Source organism: Diorhabda sublineata, chromosome 1 (assembly GCF_026230105.1).
Source record: "Diorhabda sublineata isolate icDioSubl1.1 chromosome 1, icDioSubl1.1, whole genome shotgun sequence".
Taxonomy (NCBI): domain Eukaryota; kingdom Metazoa; phylum Arthropoda; class Insecta; order Coleoptera; family Chrysomelidae; genus Diorhabda; species Diorhabda sublineata.
In genome coordinates this window covers 14866496-14887648 of record NC_079474.1, presented here as the reverse complement: position 1 = coordinate 14887648, position 21153 = coordinate 14866496, and the positions used below count along the sequence as shown (strand labels likewise).

Below are 21153 nucleotides of genomic sequence, written 5' to 3'. Positions count from 1 at the left end.
AATAACATTTGTATATATCCTTGATTTGATGAATAAAAAGTAAAATAGAATCATTTTCCCACTAGTACACATTAGTACACTCTCTTCATACGTTTCTGTTTCTCTTTTTCAACCTTATTGCACGAAAATACATGGTTGCAATAGTTCCCATTGTTACATATTATAGTTGCGAATATTTTTATTTTCGTGCACTGAATACAAAATAGTGAATTGTGAACGCGACGATATTTTTTAATAATGTAATATGTAACGTAATAATACGGAAAATTCGAAAATGAAAGTGTTCTGTTATACTGTGATATCTTTTATAGGCTCAATCTTTTTGGTACAAGGAACTATTATTATCGTCGAAGATGCAAAAGGTACTTATTTTCTACGTCATTCAATTGACCCATAATATTTCACAGTTTTGTTTTGCTTATGAATATTTATCATCAGTTTCCAAATTTTTGTGAACTAGAACACAAAACAATTACTATTTTATTGCTTTCAAACGATGTACAAATAATAAATAGAAATAATTTGAAACATTGAGACAGTAAAAGTAAAATTTAGTTTTTAAAAGAGGTGAAAAATTGACGTTTCGAAACTTAATCTGTTAAAATTGACGTTTCGAACTTAATCGGTCAAAATTGACGTTTCGGACTTAATCTGATTTAACCACAAAAAAATAATGTTTCCTTAGTTTTTATATTTCTAAAAATATGTGACAGCCATCTATTGAATTATTCATAGTTGCATTATAATTTATAAAATGAAACTATAAATTGTTTAGGTTTTTTTATCATTGATAGCTTCGTCGTTCCTATCCATTGTATTTGAGTCCGTTTTTTTTAATCTTAAGAATTGGATGTAGTTTTTATTGATGTGTAAACAGCGCCACAATCATTGGTATATAAATCACTTCTTCTTTTGTTTTTGGGTTTTAATTTTTGCCATTGCAATAACCTTATCTACAGATGGAACGATCTTCTTTGGATCTTCAGTCAATTGTTTTGATTGTTTCGGGTTTGAAGTGATGGAACCACGTTTCAACTATGGTTTGGCTCTATATCATTGCCAAACACCAAACATCTCCACGACGCTGGGAGCTTCCATTGTGCTATGCAAATTAAATGAAGTTGCCTTTTCTGAACTAGAACGCTCAGGTGAGCTCAATGAAAGTTGTGGAAGTGTAGTACGAAATGATCAACTCCGGCGTAGTTTAATTCATTAATTTTGGCCATTGCAAAAATGGATGTGTGAGCTGGTGCATTCTCTTGATGAAACGACACTCTCTTCTTAGCAAAATACGACTGTTTTTGCTTGATTTCTTTACTCAAACATTTGCATAATACTTTCCGTTGATAGTTTTTCCTCTTTCGAGATAGTCAATGAAAATTATCCCACGCGAATCCCAAAAAACCGACGCCTGCAGATGGAACGATCTTTGTCTTTTTTGGATCCGTTTCTCTCTTTCCAGTCCATTGTTTTGATTGTTTTTATATTTTGGGTGTAAAGTTATGGAACCGTTTCAATTATGGTTTGGCTCTTTTTCTCTGAAGCATTGTCAAACACTCGATGGAAACACGACGTGGTGCTGCAAGTTAATATACAACGTACCGCACTATTTGAAATATTCCCTGGCTGCTGGTCCAATTTTCGTATGTAATAGTACTAAAGTATTTAACTTATTCGACTCTTTCTATTGGAACTTGATGGATACAGAGATGGTATTTAATTTATTCGACTCTTTCTATTGGAACTTGATAGATACAGAGATGGTATTTAACTTATCCGACTCTTTCTATTGGAACTTGATGGATACAGAGATGGCTTCCTGTGATCTTATTTCTACTTGTAATGATGAGTTTTGCGTTGATATCCAGGCTGATTGTGGCGGATTATACATCAGGTTTTGTTAATCTATTATACTCTTATCTGCATATCTAATTGAAAAAAAAAACGTTTGTTCGGAACTCATCATATTTTAATCGGAATTCGAATCCTAGTAATTAGTAGCATTCGGTTTCAATATCTGCAAAGTTTTATTTTCATCAAGTATAATATAATATTCGTGAGGAATTTCATCTGAATGACTTTGATTGGATTAACCAGCATATAAGAGACCATGAACAGGTGATTGGTATAGCTTCATATTTTTGCTTTAACATAAATATTGTTTCTAGCATGCTTCAGAAGAGTTTTGGCTGGCAAACGAATTACTAGAGGTTTTGTTAGAAGAGCCTTGAACTGCGAAACAGTCGAGGAATGCCAAAAAGAGTGTGGCGATGAAAAATTATTCACATGTGAAGGTTTCAATTACAGGTAGTACACTAATACGCAATTTTTCTCAATATCTTTATAATAACAACAAACTTCATTTATACCCTTTCCCTTTTACTGCAAATTGTATGATAAAGTGCAAAAGCTAAGTTCATTTAAGTTTATTTTCATGAAATTTGTTATTAACCGACACATTAGGAATGAGGAACTTATCAGTTATCTAATCTTGTTTACGATATCTTTTCTTTCAGATTAGATCCATCCGGTCGAGGAAAAGGAGATTGTGAACTATTGAGTGTCCCTTTATCCAGAATAGATGTGTATAGAGATAGCTATGAGGATCCAGATTATGATTACTATGAAAGAGATCGTAATGCCGCTTCGGTAAATTGTAGAAAACGGCCACCGTATAGACCATACCAAGGCGGTGGTAATTACCATGGCCACGGTTATGGAGAGAGAGATCAATATTTCCATGATTCAAGAAATAGTTGGTCGGATAGAAGACATGATTATGAAGGTTCGATTTTTATGTTTTATAGAGCAAATCTAAAGTCGCATTTGAACCACGTCTCCAAAATTGGTCAATAAGTTCCCTTAAAGTGTAGGGCGACTGTCGAATTTTTAGTTGATGACCTCCAAAGACTTGTTCTCAACTGTGAAATAATAAAACAAAGAATTATTGATTAAAGAACATTATTTGGAGCTAATTAGGCATTCATATACGATCCTGGGAGAAATCTGAACTCACTACTATTCTGAATCAAAACGACAGACTTTTGAAAATTTTTATTGATTATGGCGTTGATACCACCAGCGTGTAGACCACAACAAAAGTTAAATTTTTCTTAATGTAATGGACTCTGTAGTATCCGTGCTGGTTTGGTTTCACTGTTTATGGGACAATTGGGAACTCTAAATATAATTTCACTCTCAAGTCAAATCAAACTATATTCTTAAAACGAAAAAAATAGACTGCAAGGGATGAACTTGTTCCGAAAGAGATAATGTGCCGGAAAAGTGATTTTTGGGTATCGCATTGGAAGAGAAAGAATGTGCTTTCCATCAAAACAACGAACCTTTTTACACTGAGTTGATGGATAACTCAAAAATTGGTTAACCACCCACCGTACTCACGAGATCTGATTACCAGTGACTTTTTCATGCTATGAAGCCCCAAAGTATCACTTGAAGTAGAGAAATTTGTACCAAACGTTATTGCATATGTAAACGCATAATTTGAGGAAAAAAACCAGCAATTATTATTTTGTATATCGAATTCTAGGTTATATAAATTGTTTTTTTCATTTTAGAGCGTAGACCGACAGTTACATATCACGGTACATTGGATTATAGACAAAGTGATCATTGGAGAGATGACGAATACCGCAGAAAACCGGAAATAGACCGAAGGTACGATTATGGACATAACGAAAATAATAGGAGAAGAGGAGGTAAATATCTCTCTGATAACATTATTTGGGATGTTTTGTGTATAAATTTACCTCTATAAATGTTGGTAATAACCGCCTAAAGTGATTCACAATATTCATTATTAAAATTTGTAAGGTAATTCTGATTATGTAGTCCAAATAGATGTTGTTGTAAGCGTATTTGTTTCTTAATTTAATGCTCCTAATAATTCGTGTTTTTTTAAGCCCCAAAGAACTACAGATCGCGAGAAATATCAAAAAAAAAAAAATCAATTTCAACCGTTCCAAAAATATTGAAATCTAATTTTAGGTCACTTTTTCGAGAATTTCGGGTTATTTGTTGTATTAACAGTGAGTTACAACAACAAGAAATTATCGGGGAGTGTCAAATGTGCACCTTGTAGACCGATTCACTGGTCTATTTCTCGAAATTCGTCATAGTAAGTCATCTATAATTTTTAATTATCGATTATAGCGCGGTAACATTGATCGTAATGCGAGTTCTCGTCATTAATAATACAGGCCGAGTGCCTGGGTCCCTAGTATTTTTGAGCTGATTTTAACTATATTTTTATTGCTGAATCTAAATATGAAAGCAGTTTTTCTGTATCAGCTCTAGATTTTTAGATAAATTCACATATTTATCAGTGCTTTTTTCTATTTTTTACTTTCAAGTATGAGTGTTGTAAAATTTATACAGGGATAGATTCTTGTATATTTTCCTTATTGTCAGTCTTCTTTTGTTACAAATTGAATTTAAAATAATAATATTTATGAAATAACTTATGAAAAACTACAAAAAGAAGACTAACAATATGAGACATATAACTGATTGGTTGACAAACTGTTAACAAGTGGGATTTAATCCAGAAATCCGATAGATGGAGCTGTCCAGTATCTGAAGTGACCTACAAAACTTCAACTGCAGTTGAGGGTTGAGGTTAGTTTGTGAATTCCCGCGGTGCAGATAGATAGAAATTAGCGTAATATGAAATTTCTCTTTAGTAACCAGTTGTTGAAAAGTAAATCTAAAACGTTGATTGTTAATGTGAATTGCTGTATTTGTGTTCTTGAATAGAAATAAAGTAGAAGAAGTTGTGTACATCATCCTGATAATTTTTGCTACATATCTGGAAAACAGAACAACTATTAATGACTTTGTAAAGAGGGCTTATCTTGGATATTTTGGTGTTAATCTTGGTGATCAATATAAAACCTGGGTACCACATATTGTCTTTAAAACTTGTACAGAGCATTTACGACAGTGGAGTACCGGGAATAGGAAAAGTCTGAAATTCGGAGTACCAATGGTTTGGAGAGATCCAAAAAATCACTTCGATGACTGTTTTTTCGGCCTAGTAAATATTACTGGAATCAATCGAAAGAATTGTACCAAGTGGATTTATCCAGATTTAGTCTCTGCAAGGCGCCCTATCCCTCACTCAGAAGAAGTGCCAATTCCAACATTTCACCAGCTACCAGAACTCTGTGAGGACACATATTGTCTCTCTGATCAGAATTCTGACAGTACTGAAGGTGACAGTGATTTTGAAACGATATCATCAATTCCTTAATGTTTCAACCAATATGAATTAAATGACCTCACTAGAGATCTCAACTTGTCGAAAGAAGCTTCTGGAATACAGGCTTCCAGGTTGAAGGAAAATAATTTACTTGAACCAGGAACGAAAATTTTATTTTATCGCACAAGGGAGAAAGATCTGCTAACTTTTTTCTCTGAAGAACAAAATCTTGTATTTTGCCATGCTATTAGAGAACTCCTGGTAGAAGTGGGCATTCCTGAATATTTTCCGGATGATTGGCGCCTATTTATTGACAGCTCGAAGAGAAGTTTGAAATGTGTTCTTCTACATAATGGGAACAAATATGGCCCAATTGTTCACTCAACAAAAATGAAAGAGCAATATGACATCATAGCTTTGGTTTTGGTAAAAATTAACTATCATGAACACCAATGGGTGATTTGTGTAGATTTAAAAATGGTAAACTTTCTCCTTGGACAGCAAAGTGGCCACACCAAGTATCCTTGTTTCTTGTGCCTCTGGGATAGCAGAGACAAAACGCAACCCTGGGTTAGAAACAGTGGCCTAGGAGAGAAAACATGGATGTTGGGAAAATTTATATCATCAATGATCCTTTAGTTCCACGAGAGAAAATCATATCACTGCATATCAAGCTGGTTCTAATAAAGCAGTTTGTAAAGGCTCTTGATAAGAATGGACCATGCTTTGCATATATAGGAAAAAAATGCCTCAGCTGAGTAAAGAAAAAATTAAAGCAGGAATATTTGATGGCCCACAAATAAGACAGTTGATTAAAGATCCTGACTTCATAAATTCAATGATTGAGATTGAACAAAAAGCCTGGAATTCATTAGTTTCAGTTGTCCAAAATTTTCTGGGTAAACACAAAGCTGAAAACTATGTTGAATTAGTCAATGAGATGCTGAATAATTTCAGATCACTTGGGTGTAACGTGATCATCAAGGTGCACTATTTACACAGCGACTTTGACCGTTTTCCTGATAATTTATGCGACATTAGTGAGGAGCAAGGTGAGAGATTTCACCAAGATATAAAATGTATGGAGGATCGCTATCGAGGAAGATGGGATACTCACATGAAGGCAGATTACTGCTGCTCTTTAAAACGGGATTGTTCCAAAATACATTCAAGAATGTCACGCAAAAGAAGTTTCCGAAATGTTTAGTGAGTAATTGGTTTAAATGATGACTTTTTCTGTTTTCTATTGTATATAATGAATAATGTTTGTAATATCTGAGTTAGATAATAAAAATTTCTTGTTTAATTTGTTTCTTTTAAGTGAAATTTTTACTATTGGAACAAAGAGACAGGGTATCGGTTTACCACTTTCTATCTCTCTCTAATCGTCAATAACTTAAAAACTTTTTGAAACTTCGACGTCATTTCAATCTAATTAGGATAGAGTATAGAGAAATAGAGAGTGGTATACCGATGTATCTATCTTTCTCTATCTGTCACTTGGAGAAGCTCCCTTACCTCGCTATCCCTATCTCTATTATTTTCTCTGTGGTTATGGTACAATTTCTGAAGAAATAAAGTCTGATAATAACACTAAAATGTCAACCGGATTTTATGGTGTTCGTTTTGGATTGGTTTCACTAAATTTGAGACAAACGTAATTTGGCGATAAAACATCTGATTAACTGCTCTAAAGCTCAATCTGATGTGGCTACATTTTTAGGATAGATAGAAAACGTAGAAATAATAGGGGTTTTTATGTATGAAATTTAACGCCATCTGTATGCAAAAAGAACAAAATAAATTCATATTTTTCACGATTTTGTCGTATAATGGAAATTTAAACGAACGCGTTTTGGTAGCTGATCATCCCATGATTTTGTTTTTATATCTAACTCTCATAGAGGGAGCTAGTTACACGGTTTTTACTAAGCACTACGAGAAACTTTATGATAATTTATGATAATTTTCCAAAATATACAAATAATAAATATTGAAACGTGATCACAGTAATTTTTTTGACATTTAATTTTTTCGTAAGTTCTATGGGGCTTAAAAAACACTCTATATAACAAATAATCCAACCTAATTAAATTGAAATTACATCAGACAAACAAAGAACCGATTTCGTTTGAAAAAAATTGTCTTTGAGCTCATATGAAAAAAAGGTGATGGAAAGCTGAAAAAATAAAAAAAAGATGGCGCAACAAATATTGGAATCTGTATTTATTTGAGTCGAAATCAGCAAGATTTCCATTTGCTCTCTGAAGACGTTAACTTCATCGAAACGCGCCACGACAGTGATGGAGTAGTAGTATAAAAAACATTATATTAATGTTTATCTTCTTCTGATCTTCTGGATTCACATTTCCAGGTATCATATGAAGTTTCCGGTTTCTCTTGTAACAATTTCTTCTATTCCATTTTGTTTGTTTCATCATAATAGTTTTTTCACCCTTGGAGGTTCATCAATAGACCTTAGCATTACATCCAAATCAAATTTTCACATATGAAAATCTACTTGAGATATGTTTTAATAATAAAGAGGAACCACCTTTCCGAGTAATTATTGAATCCATTTCAAAAAGCCCAACCGGAAGCCAACGAAACCAATTATTGGTGAAACCACAACTACTTATTCGATAAATGGATTCTGTGTTCTCGAAAACAACAACTAGTGTGTTTTTACTTATTCTAAACTGGGTAGATCGGTCTTACTGGCTTATATAATTAATGGACGAAGCACTTCTCAAAAATTTATACCTCAAAGTGTTATAAAGCTCCTCGGATTAAACGTTTTTTTAATTGATTTTTCATTAGTTTCCTATGTGTATTTATACATTTATAAGCTAAACAACCCTCTCCCATCCCTCTTACTTCTCGTTTCCGTTTTCAATTCGTGATATCTATGACAGTTAACTATCCAAAACCTTTCTTTTGCTGTCTTTCAGCAACGAATTTTGTCTACGGTCGACCGACCGTTTTCCTTCGATCCTACCTTCTATTACCAGGCGGAGAACTACATATCGCTGGTCTTTCTGTCTTAGTTTACCTTTACCTTTGCCATAATATTACATTTTTCTTTATTCCTCCAAAAGTTCCATGTGCTCCAATCATTCCAATCTTCACGGTTTCACAAAACACATTATACTGAATATCTTTCAGGGCATAAATTCTTTTCCACTATACTTAGCATTCCATATTGGTTTTGATCCTTTTCAAAACATATTATTTACTACCATTTTCATATGCTCTTTTTTCCGTAAATAAATCCAGTTTTATTTTGGTTTTTGACCCCCACTGTAATCTACTCTTTTGGGGTGTTTTTTTTGCTTTCCATGGTCCACTAATCAATACAGATCTTCCCATAATGATTCCAATAAAATCTTCATTTTATATTTATATTATATATTCTGTATTCTCCACATTTTTGTATAATTTCTAATTAGATTCACAGTTCCAACCCCAACTTCTTCTCCTTATTAAACTACTCTTAGTCAAAAGCCTTTTTCAAATGTTGCTTTCTAAGTATAATTCCTTCAATTTCAGAACACCTGCTTGCCATAACGTTTCTTCACTGTAGGTGTTAAATATATCATGAATTCTCGTTTTCAGATAACAGTTATCATGATCGAGAACGACCTCATGATTTTGATCGAAAACCAATTGAAAAATACCCACAACATGGTTACGAATACCATAAACCATGGGTTAATGACAATCAACGTTATGGGGAAACGTATTACTCTCAATCTAAAAACTATTATTTACCACCAAGTAACGACGCTCCTTCGAATTCAGTAGATTGGGGACTTTATCACAAATTTAAAAATAATTACAGTCAATGGAGTGAAGATAAATATGGAGAAAAATACGCTCCGAAAGGAGGGTACTTGCCTCCTGATTTCCATTTAGAACCACCTCGTGTTGGGAGTTATTTGCCTGATAGAAAACCTTATGATGGAGGAAATGGTGCTCCAATTACACCTAGTGCTTTGTTACCTGTGGAACATCGGAGACCTACTCACAACTATATTCAAGATGGTAACTTTAAAATTTCTTTATTTTTTCTTATAGATATGTTCAAAGTTTACAGATTTAATTAATGAGATTAACCAGCTCAAAGTACTTCCTGAGGGATTAAAAATTCATTTGAAAACGTGACTTCTACGAGATATTATTTTGAATTTTTTAAAAATTGCAGTACAATGCATTATACATTTTCCGATAAATTTTGAAAATATACTTCGACTTCCATTTTTTTATAGAGCTTTGGAATATATTTGTTATCATCATCAAAATAAGTATCTGAAAAAATTATTGAAATATCTTTAGGAAGTTGGATGGATGATATTAATTGTAGCATGTAATGGAATCTTTGGATTTGGAATTCAGCCCCTTAAAACCGTCAGATTAAATTAAAATTCTGTACACTTATCAAGAAACGATGAAAATATAATAATATAAACAATTCGTACCATTATCCTTACCAAGATCATCCAAAATGTACACTTGTCAAGAACTGATAACAATACACTAATTGTAGCATGTAATGGATTCTTTGGATTTGGAATTCAGCCCCTTAAAACCGTCAGATTAAATTAAAATTCTGTACACTTATCAAGAAACGATGAAAATATAATAATATGAACCATTCGTACCATTATCCTTACTAAGATCATCGAAAATGTACACTTGTTAACGATTGATAAAAATACACTAATTGTAGCATGTAATGGATTCTTTGGATTTGAAATTCAGCCCCTTAAAACCTTCAGATTGAAGTAAAATTTTGCACACTCATGAAAAAAGATGAAAATATAATAATTTAATCAATTCGTACCATTATCCTTACCAAAATCATCCAAAATGTACACTTGTTAAGGACTGATAACCATACACTAATTGTAGCATGTAATGGAATCTTTGGATTTGGAATTCAGCCCCTTAAAACCGTCAGATTAAATTAAAATTTTGTACACTTATCAAGAAACGATGAAAATATAATAATTTTATAAAGTCGTACCATTATCCTTACCAAGATCATCCAAAATGTACACTTGTTAAGAACTGATAACAATACACTAATTGTAGCATGTAATGGAATCTTTGGATTTGGTATGTAGCCCCTTGAAACCGCCAGATTAAATTAAAATTTCGCACACTTATCAAGAAACGATGAAAATATAATAATTCAATCAATTTGTATCATTATTTTTACCAGAATCATCTTGAAAATATATAACACAATCTTTGACGTCGATTTTGTAAATCCACTTTAAATGATCAGATATACAAGTTTTTACCTGTAGAAATCTGCAAAGGTTTCTTACTTTTTTCAAGCTTTTGTTTTACAAATATTTCCGAAAAAAATATATGACTTAGAAAGTTGTTTTGTGCTTAAATTGAAGTTAATTTGCTATAAAATTTACAGTTAACTTTTCTTGCAACAAAAAAATTATTTTTCACTATATCGGAGACAAAATTAACCAAATTTAAAGTTCATTTATTTTTAAAATAACTATTTTTAGAGGTGAATATTGAATCTGCAGAGCCCGTTCATACCTGAAATTGTTTCGAATTTAATTTTATGTATAAACGTTTTCAAAATAAAATACATAATTTACGTTTGGGGGAACTTCAAATGCCCTAAATCCCCTGCAAATTTAATTTCAATCCTAATTTTTCTCCACGTTATGTTATTATCTTCAACTCTTCATCAACAAAAACTTTTAGAGAAATTGTTGTAGTAGATACAAAAGATGTTGAAGTAGGAAACGGTTATATTAGTTTTTCGTTGTTAGTAAATATTTAACTTCTGTACTAGTTTTCCATGTTTTGGAAACTAAAAAAGAAAGAAAGAAAAATAATCCAGAAAGTAGGAAACGGTTATATTAGTTTTTCGTTGTTAGTAAATATTTAACTTCTGTACTAGTTTTCCATGTTTTGGAAACTATAAAGAATCCAGAAATAGAATAAAATTAGAATAATTAAGCTTTAAAAATTGTAGACGGTGACATTTCTCTAACAAATAACCACTATAATCTAGGTTAACAATTACTTCTTGCACCACCCAGGTACTTTCCCGATTTTAAGCAAATCTGTTGTAGCTCCACAATTTTTGTATTTTCTAGATTGTTCGTTACGAAGCGTCACTGGGTTCAAATTGAACAAAAGAGTGGTAAAAAAATATTTCGCAGTACCAAATATTTACGAATGCGAATTATTGTGTTTCAAAGAGAACCAATTTGTATGTTCCTCTTATGCATATAGGTAAGCATTATATTTATCTATGTCAAAAATAACATGAAATAATTTAAAGCACATGAATGGTACTTTTGTAAAAAAAATGACAAAACATCTAGAATGACCTCAAAATAACTGAAAAATGTTTTTTCCGTGTTTATTTTTATTCATATTCAAGAAGTAAAAACAATTTCAATTGTTTTAGAAGACTAAGAAATGATTTCTATTCAATTCAATAAGTAAATATTGATTTTTGGAAAATTTAATTCAAGGAAGTGAATAAAAAATATCCCTTGGTTGATGTTTTACCACTTTCCTTTTGCAGTGAGTCTCAGTGTATCAAAAAGTGTTTGTTGAAAGGGTCAAAAATAACAGGCGACCATTTGCTTCGAAGTGCTGGATTTTCCTCGATCATAAATTTGATTAAAAACAGTTGAAATCACTTTTTGAACACCAGTTGATAGATGTTTCCGTATCTTTTTAACTGTTTTGGCTTCACTATGAGCTAGGATCTAATAGGACGTTTACTGAATCTGAAAACCTATTTGTTGATGGTTGATTTTGAACCCTTTTAAAACATCGCACACTTGCACAGCTTACAACTAACTACTGACTGAATGACTGAAAAATATTTTGTATCATATTATGTACGATACCCTAAGTACGTTCATTATTTTCTCATTATTCGATTTAGTATATGTAGGAGGATTAATTTTTTGTGTATTGTTGTTTATCTATACTATTAAATGATTCACTGATTCTGAAATTTAAATATTGTAATAAGGAACTGTTTTAAGTTTTAACTATTCAGTTCACAGTGGGGCGTCTTTTATCTCTTTTTGATATTCATTTTTCGTTGTATATAGCTTTATATTTTTTTTTTCAGATATACTATAGTATCAGAACCGACAGATAATTGTTATTTAAGTAATCTCGATTATAAGGAATTGGATCACTACACCGATTTAGAACCAGATAGAGATTTTGATGTTTATACGATGAATAATAGATATAGATGTGAAAAACCAATCATTGGAAGAAAAGAAAACAGCGGTATGTAAAGATATGAAAGCTACAAAAATTTCAACGATTTTCTTCAAGAAAAACTAATAATTATGATAATCATAACCTATAAATTAATTAGTTAATCCCTCCTTGCAAGTATAAACGCGAGTTCTGGAAGATTTCAATAATGTTTTTTCCCATTTGTTTTTATCATTTCCAATTATATAAAAGGTGCGGCTATTCAGTAACGAGGAAAAGTTAGCGACTATCAACTGTTTATCCTGAAGCCTACTCTTTCGAATACGATGTCTACCGTATCTGTAGACAAACCAGTGTATCCGTAGCCTTAGTTTGTATTTTTGTTTTGACGTAGAAATGATCGACGTAAAAGTGGAACAGCAGACTGTTGTGAAATTACATTTGAAATTCGGAAAAACTGTAACTAGAACTTATAATTTATTAAAATAAGTTAATGATAACATATTGATCGTGTTCGCGTGTTTTTGGATGGTTTTTAAGATCATTATCATGATTGGGTTGCACCCAGATTCCCATAAATTTCTGTCCATCCCTTCAATTTACAAGGATGTTGGGTAAACGTTTCATGGTATAACCCAGAATTTTCCACACATGGTATATTCCATATTTAAAAATAAGTTATTGGGAAAGTGAAAGTGTTTATAAATCAAAGATGTGCTTCAGCATTTCCTTAAAATCAACTGCTAAATATCGGGGTGGATTGTTTTTGATGATCCACTCTGTATACTCTAAATCTAATTATATTAAGGGATTAAATTTCTACCACTAAATTCGACCCCTAAAAAAGTTTCGACAATCTAAATATTAATTTTATTTTAATTGATAGCAATGACGATTTTAATTTTTACTAGTTTACGAGTAATTCAACCCTTATCTCCCGACTGTGGGGATATTCGATGAATATGTATGTTAAGGATACTTACTGAATTTTTAGATTGCTTCTGGAGGGTTAGAAGCGGGGAACGTCTAAACAATAAAATCGTTAGAGATTCTTTAATAGCAAAATCTATCGTGGAATGTCAACTCGAATGTTTGACATCAAAAAAATTCACTTGCCGCGCTTTTAGTTACAGGTAAGTAACATAAAAGATTTGAGAAGTAAAAATTTTATATTCAATACAAATCAAGGCCTCTCAATTGGAAGTATACTTAGAAAAGTCATCAATTATACAATTTACTTGACCAAATTTTATAACTCCCCAATCTTGTAAAGATTTTTAACCGAAACTTTATGTTTTTTTATTTAGAAAACTTTTTTTTTCATTCACTAATTTCAATTTTTCCACTTTTCTAGATATGGATCGCCAGTAATTGGAGGATCGATTGATAATTGTCAATTAACAGATTGGCCTTATTATGAATTGGATCCACTGAATCATTTCACATCAGAACCTGGATTCGAAATTTATGAACGAGGTAGTTTCGGTCACGGCTGCGAAACAGGACATTTTGGTATTAAAGGACACGTCGATACTAATAAAAAACAAATCAAAACTAATCAATGTAAGTGATTACATTCAATTGAAAATTGTTTATACAAAGAATAATGTAAATTAGATAATTTTAATTTGAATACATTTCAAAACTAAATCGAGCAAATACAAGATGAGAATCACGATTAAAAAGAATTTAACAAAAACATTAAAGGAAGATCGAGAAAGAACTGTTCAGAAGGTGATTGAGATTCTCGAGAAAAATAAGGATTATATGGCATTAAATAAAACAGGATCAAGATTGGGAAGAATGGAGAAGACGTCTCAAGCAATAGCTCAAATCCAGATAATTTACATATGAAGAAATAGAAAGGCATCAGCATAAGGAAGATGGCATTTCCGAGTTATCCTCGAAAGATTTCTCAATGAGTTAATCTTGGGTTTCTGAAGATCGGCGTTACTTGGTCCACTTGGTTAGTTCTTCACCTCGAAAAGAATGTGACGGTGATCTGATGTTGTGACAACTTTCCACGAGCTAAATACGTTCATGGAGAGGTCAATAATAGATTAATTTTGATTGCAGTAATAAGTCTACTACAGTTATTGAGCACTGGAAGTTAGTTAACGAGCTCCCCTTTGTATCCCTAGTTACAACCTCAATTACGCCCGCTGGAAGCGATTTAGTTCTTTGGGAAAGTATGCGGAGCTGAGAATCAGGTCATACTACAAAAATAATAAAAAAACGTGATGATAAATCTTTTTTAAAGATAGTTTTTTGAATATATGATGATTTGTCTTGATTTAAGGTCACTCTTGTTTATAAAAATATTTTCTACGATCTTTATCAAAATATTTTGATAAAGATCGAAAAAGATCTGAATATTTTCATAAAAAGAGATCTAAAATCAAGATAAATCGCTCCGAAAAACATATCAAAAGATCTCAGAAGTAAAGAGGTAACTTTTTGTTTAGTGTGTTACATCGGATTTGGTACACCAGCTCGTCTACTACCACAAGCTGTCAAAAAATCATTACGTGTTTTCTCAGATTCTGAATGCAAAGAAGAATGTTCGAAAGCCAGATCAGAAACGCTTTTTCAATGCATGTCGTTCAGTTTTTGGTAAGAGCATTTCTATAAACTTTTTTGATTTTACTAATTAATTAAAACTTCAGTAACCACATTTACTTTATTCATGTAAATGCCAACGCTTCGATCTTCTATTTAGTCTTCATCAATTGTTAGTAAACTTATCTGAAGCTACCTCCCACTTACTAGTTTCCAGGTAGGCTTCACCATATATTTTTTCGCCTTGATAAAGATCGAAACGTTGTCATTTTGACAAAGCTCTTGGACAGTTTTATTTCGAGTCCTCAATCCGCAGCACCATTCGAAATTACACAATTATTTATTAACATTTTTTTTTATAGGTCGAAGGGTCCACGAAATGTTCCTAACTGCTACCTATCCGACATTTATCAGAGAGATTTGGTACCAAAGTTGGATTACGTTTACGATCCTAATTCTCTATTATTCGCCTGGGATAATTACAATCCTGATTGTCTTCCAGTAGGAACCGATCCTCTACATACCAATCGAATATCAACTGGACCACCGTATCAAGATTGTGAGAAATTTTTAATTATGTCTAAATTTCGACAAAACGGTATAAAGATTACCGTAAGACCGGTCGTATATTGAAATTATATGCTTATACTATATACTGTGAACAAAAAAATCGACACCTCTGCAATCGCGAGTTACTAGTATAAAAACTGAACACGAAATTGCGTATTTATCAATAAAATCTTCAAACTAAAGATATCAGCTTCATCTTGACGTAGTATATTATAATGTTTTTTGCACCCAGTATCCAACAATATGTTATGATCTTTAACTACCACTTTTATGCTAATTAGGGGTAACTGATCCTTAGAAAAGGTTATCTACCTATCAAACATCAATCTATATACATCAGAATTAACAACAAACAAGACTTCTACCTGAAATTGGACATAATAAATGATAAAGCTGCTCAAGCGGCCACCCTAATGCAGAGTCATCGAGAAGTAGCCAGTGCACTGAACATGAGTCAGCCGATTGATTCCAAAGTTTACCGTTGTTACCAATTTTCATCCAAGAACTGGTTCCGGAATCACATTGCAGGGAAATCGGGCCCTCACTGGTTTATAAGTCCAACAAGAGCTTAGAGAAACGCGAGAAGTGGCTGGAAAATCAGAAGAAGACTTGATGTAATTAACCTGGCCCCAAATGAAGACCTGTTTCGTCTACGATTTACCAGAGAACGCGTCAATTGGATTGACGCAACAATCGGGTTTCGTTGTTTTCTCAGATGAAAGTCTGTATGGTAGCGGTAGAAGAGGACAAATCTGCAGAAGACCTGGAGAAAGATGGTCCAATTGAAGCACAAACTGAGTTGGTTTTTTATTGAAACCGGCAGTGGAGCGAGGGGACCGATATATAGAAGAAAGCTTAGATCGTTTCCTACGCCATCGCCTATTTTTTCGAAGCAATCTATTATATTACTCGTCAACGCAAGAATTTGACGATCGTCTCTTGTTCTCTATTGAACACTTTAGAGTTGATCCCCATGTCACTTTCCATTTCTGGTGTCGTGTACCAAAAGTACAATATCGAATGGTCTTTTTGTTTTCTTTTCATTGATCAAAAGCTAAATCGCTTTGGATATTTAGCAATCACTTCTGTTTCCCGGTTTATTCTGAAATTCAGTTTTTAGACTTTACTACTTTCGGATGCTAAGTTCTTTTTTCCATATTTTGTTACAAAGATATTTGGGAAGATTGAAATTTCATTATCCTTTATGTTGGGTCTTTTTTCTCCTATTTTTGCCCCAAAAATACCCAATAAAACTCTTATCCTCTCATCAACAGTCAAAGTTACACTGATGACCTTAAACTCTTCGGTATCTGAAGACGAAAACTTAGTTATCGAAACGTGCGACTATATAAACAGTGTTTAGTATAAATATCACCTACGGTGTCTTAGTAGACTTGATAGCTACCTTTATACGGTAGGTACACATTTGGAAAATATTTTGATAAGTTTTTTCTTCAGATTTTCCGCACGCGTTGGATACATGGAGCGTATACAGCGTGAACGGCTGGCCTTGTAGAAGAGGCGCGCGTTGTAAAGAAAATTCCAAAGCTGGTTTTTGGTTTTGTGAAATCGAAGGTGGTGAAAGTGGAGCGTGGGATTATTGTTGCAGACCAGATCATCAATGCGGAGCTTCGAATGGTTACCCGTATCTTTGGTGAATATTTTTGTTAATCAATTCAAATGATCCGAGAATAATTTTTATCCTTGCGTCAGTTGATTGTCTCCATAAATCGATTTTGCTATGGATAAAACCTATTAAATAACAGCAAATATTTGATTGTGGTTATTATAATTGAAGGGGAATAAATATGTAATGTAGATCAGTAGAAAGAATAGAAAACCTGCATCGATTTTGATGAAATTTTTACAGCATGTAGGGAATATTTCAAAAGGCAAAATTCATACGACAATGTGTGCTTTTGCCCCTAGTTCCTTCCCAACTAGGGGTGAAAATAAATAACCGCGGAAATTGATAGAGGACCAAATTTTAAGCAAAAAATATTTTAATAATTTTTTATTTTTGCGCGATTGAAAACTTAAATTTTCAAACCATTCAAACGTTGTCCTTTAAAAAATAGAGGGCTAAAGAAAGTATGCAAACAATTTTTTAATTTTTTTGTCAAAAGTTATGATTTATAGGGGTTGAATAGTTTAAATATTTAGATAGAATCAGTTCAATATAAGTAAACTACCACGAAATAATTGAATAATATTTTTTTTATTTTATATTAACCGAGGGTGTTTTATAAGGGATGAAATACGTCAAGTAGGGTTAAAAAATTATGAATACTATATTAAATCATTAAACAAATTCTATTCAAAGCTTAAAAGTACTCATTAAATGCTGACACTCATAATTTTATTGATTTTTTGCAAAATGGGGTAGTTTTCACCCCAAAGAATAATAAGCACATATCGGCGTAGGGTAGATTTTGAAGATAAGGATAAGTCAAGCTTATTTGCAAATTTTTATTTAAATCGATGCACGTTCTTGGAAATCGGGGGTGAAAACTTTCAAAAATTGTTTATTCTAAAATAAATTCAATTTTTTCAAAATTGAATATCTAACAACGCAATAAAAATACGATCATAACATTATCTATTGAAAAAGGTACATATCGAATTTGAATTTTTTATCGTTCTAAATTTTATTTTTATCGTAAATTGTCATTTTCGTATTGTGTTGTTTTTTCCCCTATTAATTAAATTAAGTGTCGAATTTTAATTAAAAAAAAAATGTTGTAGGTGTTACGTTGGACCAGAAAGAACCCAATGGCGAAAATGCAACGATAGATATTATCCTTATATACATGACAGGTTAGATGATGACAAATACTTGCCGCCCATCGAACATCCAAAGCCTTGGAGACCGGCTCTTTTTAGACCGGATAGACTACCTGGACAAGCACCTCCGCCTCAATCACATCCTAGCCTTGATCAGTATGAAATGATATTTGATGAGGAATTTTTGGACCCTCCCAAACCAGGTAACAAAAATCTCAAACTAACCGAAACTTATAGGATAAATTGAATGCAAGGGCGTTCACACATTTAAAGCCCTGAAATAAGTTTTAATTTTTTTCATAACTCGTACTTTGACTTTGTTCTTCTTTCTATTTTTTAGGAGGTTTCGGCCAACCAAGACACTGGCCTGTATCGTATCTTCACAAAGAAATGCCTCCGAATGATACAGACTCGAGTATCCAATCGGAAGATTCGAAGTACGCAGCGATTCAAAGTTTGATCGACGTAATAAAAAATAATGATTTAAAAAATCTCGAGTATCACATTACAACTGAACCCAATAAAAAAGACGACGTTCTTTTCGTAAAAATCCCTCTACCTTCGAACTTTACAGTAGAAAATCAAAACACTTGGAATAATCAAAGCTTAGAACCTACCGATGAAGGTGGACGCGATATCAATTCGAGAAGATTTCAAAAATCTCTACCATCATTTGATATTGAAGATGACAATGAACTTAATACTAAATTATTTCAAAGATTATCGTTGACGGAACGGAAAACTACAACAAAACAGTCACTAACAACTCAAAGAGCTCCAGAAGAATTCAGAAAACCAAATCCAATTTATAGAAGAGGATTCGTAATTAGGACAAATGTCACTACACGCGGAGTACACGCCTGATTGTTTATCCAAGAATAAAATATTCATTTTGGTTGGCGCGCGGCTGTGTACTCGTAGAAATACTTTTTTTTAATTGAAATATATGAATCATTGCCTAATTATTACTTTCATTTCAGGGATAATACAATTATTGATCGATCTCAAACAAAATTTTAATCTAATGTACATAATAAATATTGTTATCACTCAATATTTAATAAAACTTTGTAAAACACTCGATAATTTTTGTTATTATTTATTTTATATATCAGGGACTGAAAGTATGTACCTACAATAGCAAACGCTGACATAACAACACAAACTATAATTTTAGGAATATTTAGGGGCCTTTAATGCTCCAGTTGATGTGGAAGCGAGCCTCATTAGAGAATAACAAGTTATTAAACGATATGAAGCGGTCTATTCATTATATTCGCTGTTCTAAAGCTGCCATGTTAGAGTGAAGGATTCATCTAGTTCTGACATAATAATTTCCTATTTAAAATTAGGAAAAATTGCACGAGAATGTACCCCAGATAGAGATTCAACCTTTTGTGTTGGGAACCATTAAGATCCGTTAATAATCTACTTAAATGATACATAATTTTTTGAAATTTGGTACTTTATAAACGTCATATGAATAGCAGCGCCAATCGGGTTTAAGATACACGATTCATTGAGCGATGTTGCTTAAAATTCCCAATGTAATATCTAAGTTTTTAAGACGTAACAGTCTGTCAAGTCTACTGTGATCGTAGCGTTAAGCTTATCACTTGCGATGTTGCCGGTAATTGAAAATATGCGTTCACAAAGAATAAAAATAATTTTTTGTTTTTGCCAGTGAAGTATAAGATCAAAATTTAGGTGCACAACTGCCTACGATAAATGATGATCAAATTCTATGTTTCAGCGTTTTTCGGAGCAAGGGCATTTCATGTAGAGAGTTGCTTCTTTACGGAAACTAAACACACAGCCATCTCGCGAGTTTTTGAATAATTGACCGTTTAACAGATGAAAACCTCAATATTTATAATATATTCAGCTGATTGTAAATAATTTCATAGTTTTTACCTAAAGAGAAAAAATCGTTTTTCGATTTTCAAGGGGGAAATATCGATTCTATTTAGTACAACATATCGAATCACTGAATCAATTTAGTACAACATATCGATTTAAAAAATCGATTTATTTGGTCCAAGGAATCGATTTCTAGATTAAACGATTTCAGATCTTATTTTTTTCACATTTGTAGATGTAATAGTTATTTTTAGACGACGCTATCTGAAAGTTGTTCGTTCTGTATTCATTTACATACCGAAAGTTCCGTTCTGAGTGTTCCATGTAGTGAAAGTGACAGTTCCGTACTGCAAAACACTTTCAGGACGCTTTGGAGTAGAAAACTTTAATGTTGACAGTTGACAGTTTCATTTCATTTTGCATAACCTTAAATTTTTAATTTTCAAAATTCATTTGTTTTATCCGAAGTTTTGTCTAAATTAATGAATAACAATGAATGATGAAAAAGAAAACATTGCGAATATCATTAAGTACATTATATTGTTCAATAAAGAAAATGTTTATGATTCTCTATTATTTATTTTCTTTACTCAGTGAAATTGAAAAAGATTTGGATCTTATGCGTCGTCTAAAAAATGTTGTGTACGTCGCTGCTGAAATACTACTTTGATGGACTCGAGAATTATTTTATTTATTGAACTATATAATGATAACTTAATGATATTTTCAATATCAATATTAATTTTTTTCTTTTTCATCATCATTAATTGTTATTAATTTAGTCAAAACTTCGGATAAAACAAATAATTTCAGAAAATTAAATTATGGTTATGCAAAATGAAATGAAACTGTCAACTGTCAACATTGAAGTGGCTAGAGTCACTCCAGAGCGTCCCGAAAGTGTTTTGCAGTACGGAATTGTCACTCTC

At 32.4% G+C, this 21153-nt stretch overlaps 1 protein-coding gene across 1 annotated transcript; it reads left to right on the top strand.

Annotated features, from left to right (window-relative positions):
- Positions 1-75: 75 nt before the first annotated feature.
- Positions 76-19447, top strand: LOC130442660 (uncharacterized). Its single transcript, XM_056776978.1, has 14 exons — positions 76-362; positions 2169-2307; positions 2517-2785; positions 3579-3719; positions 8837-9265; positions 11356-11494; positions 12354-12520; positions 13446-13584; positions 13806-14014; positions 14917-15064; positions 15373-15569; positions 17039-17234; positions 18326-18567; positions 18705-19447. Exons 1-14 carry the CDS (start codon positions 275-277, stop codon positions 19226-19228), a joined length of 3027 nt encoding a protein of 1008 aa, XP_056632956.1. The 5' UTR covers positions 76-274; the 3' UTR covers positions 19229-19447.
- The last annotated feature ends 1706 nt before the right edge of the window (positions 19448-21153 follow it).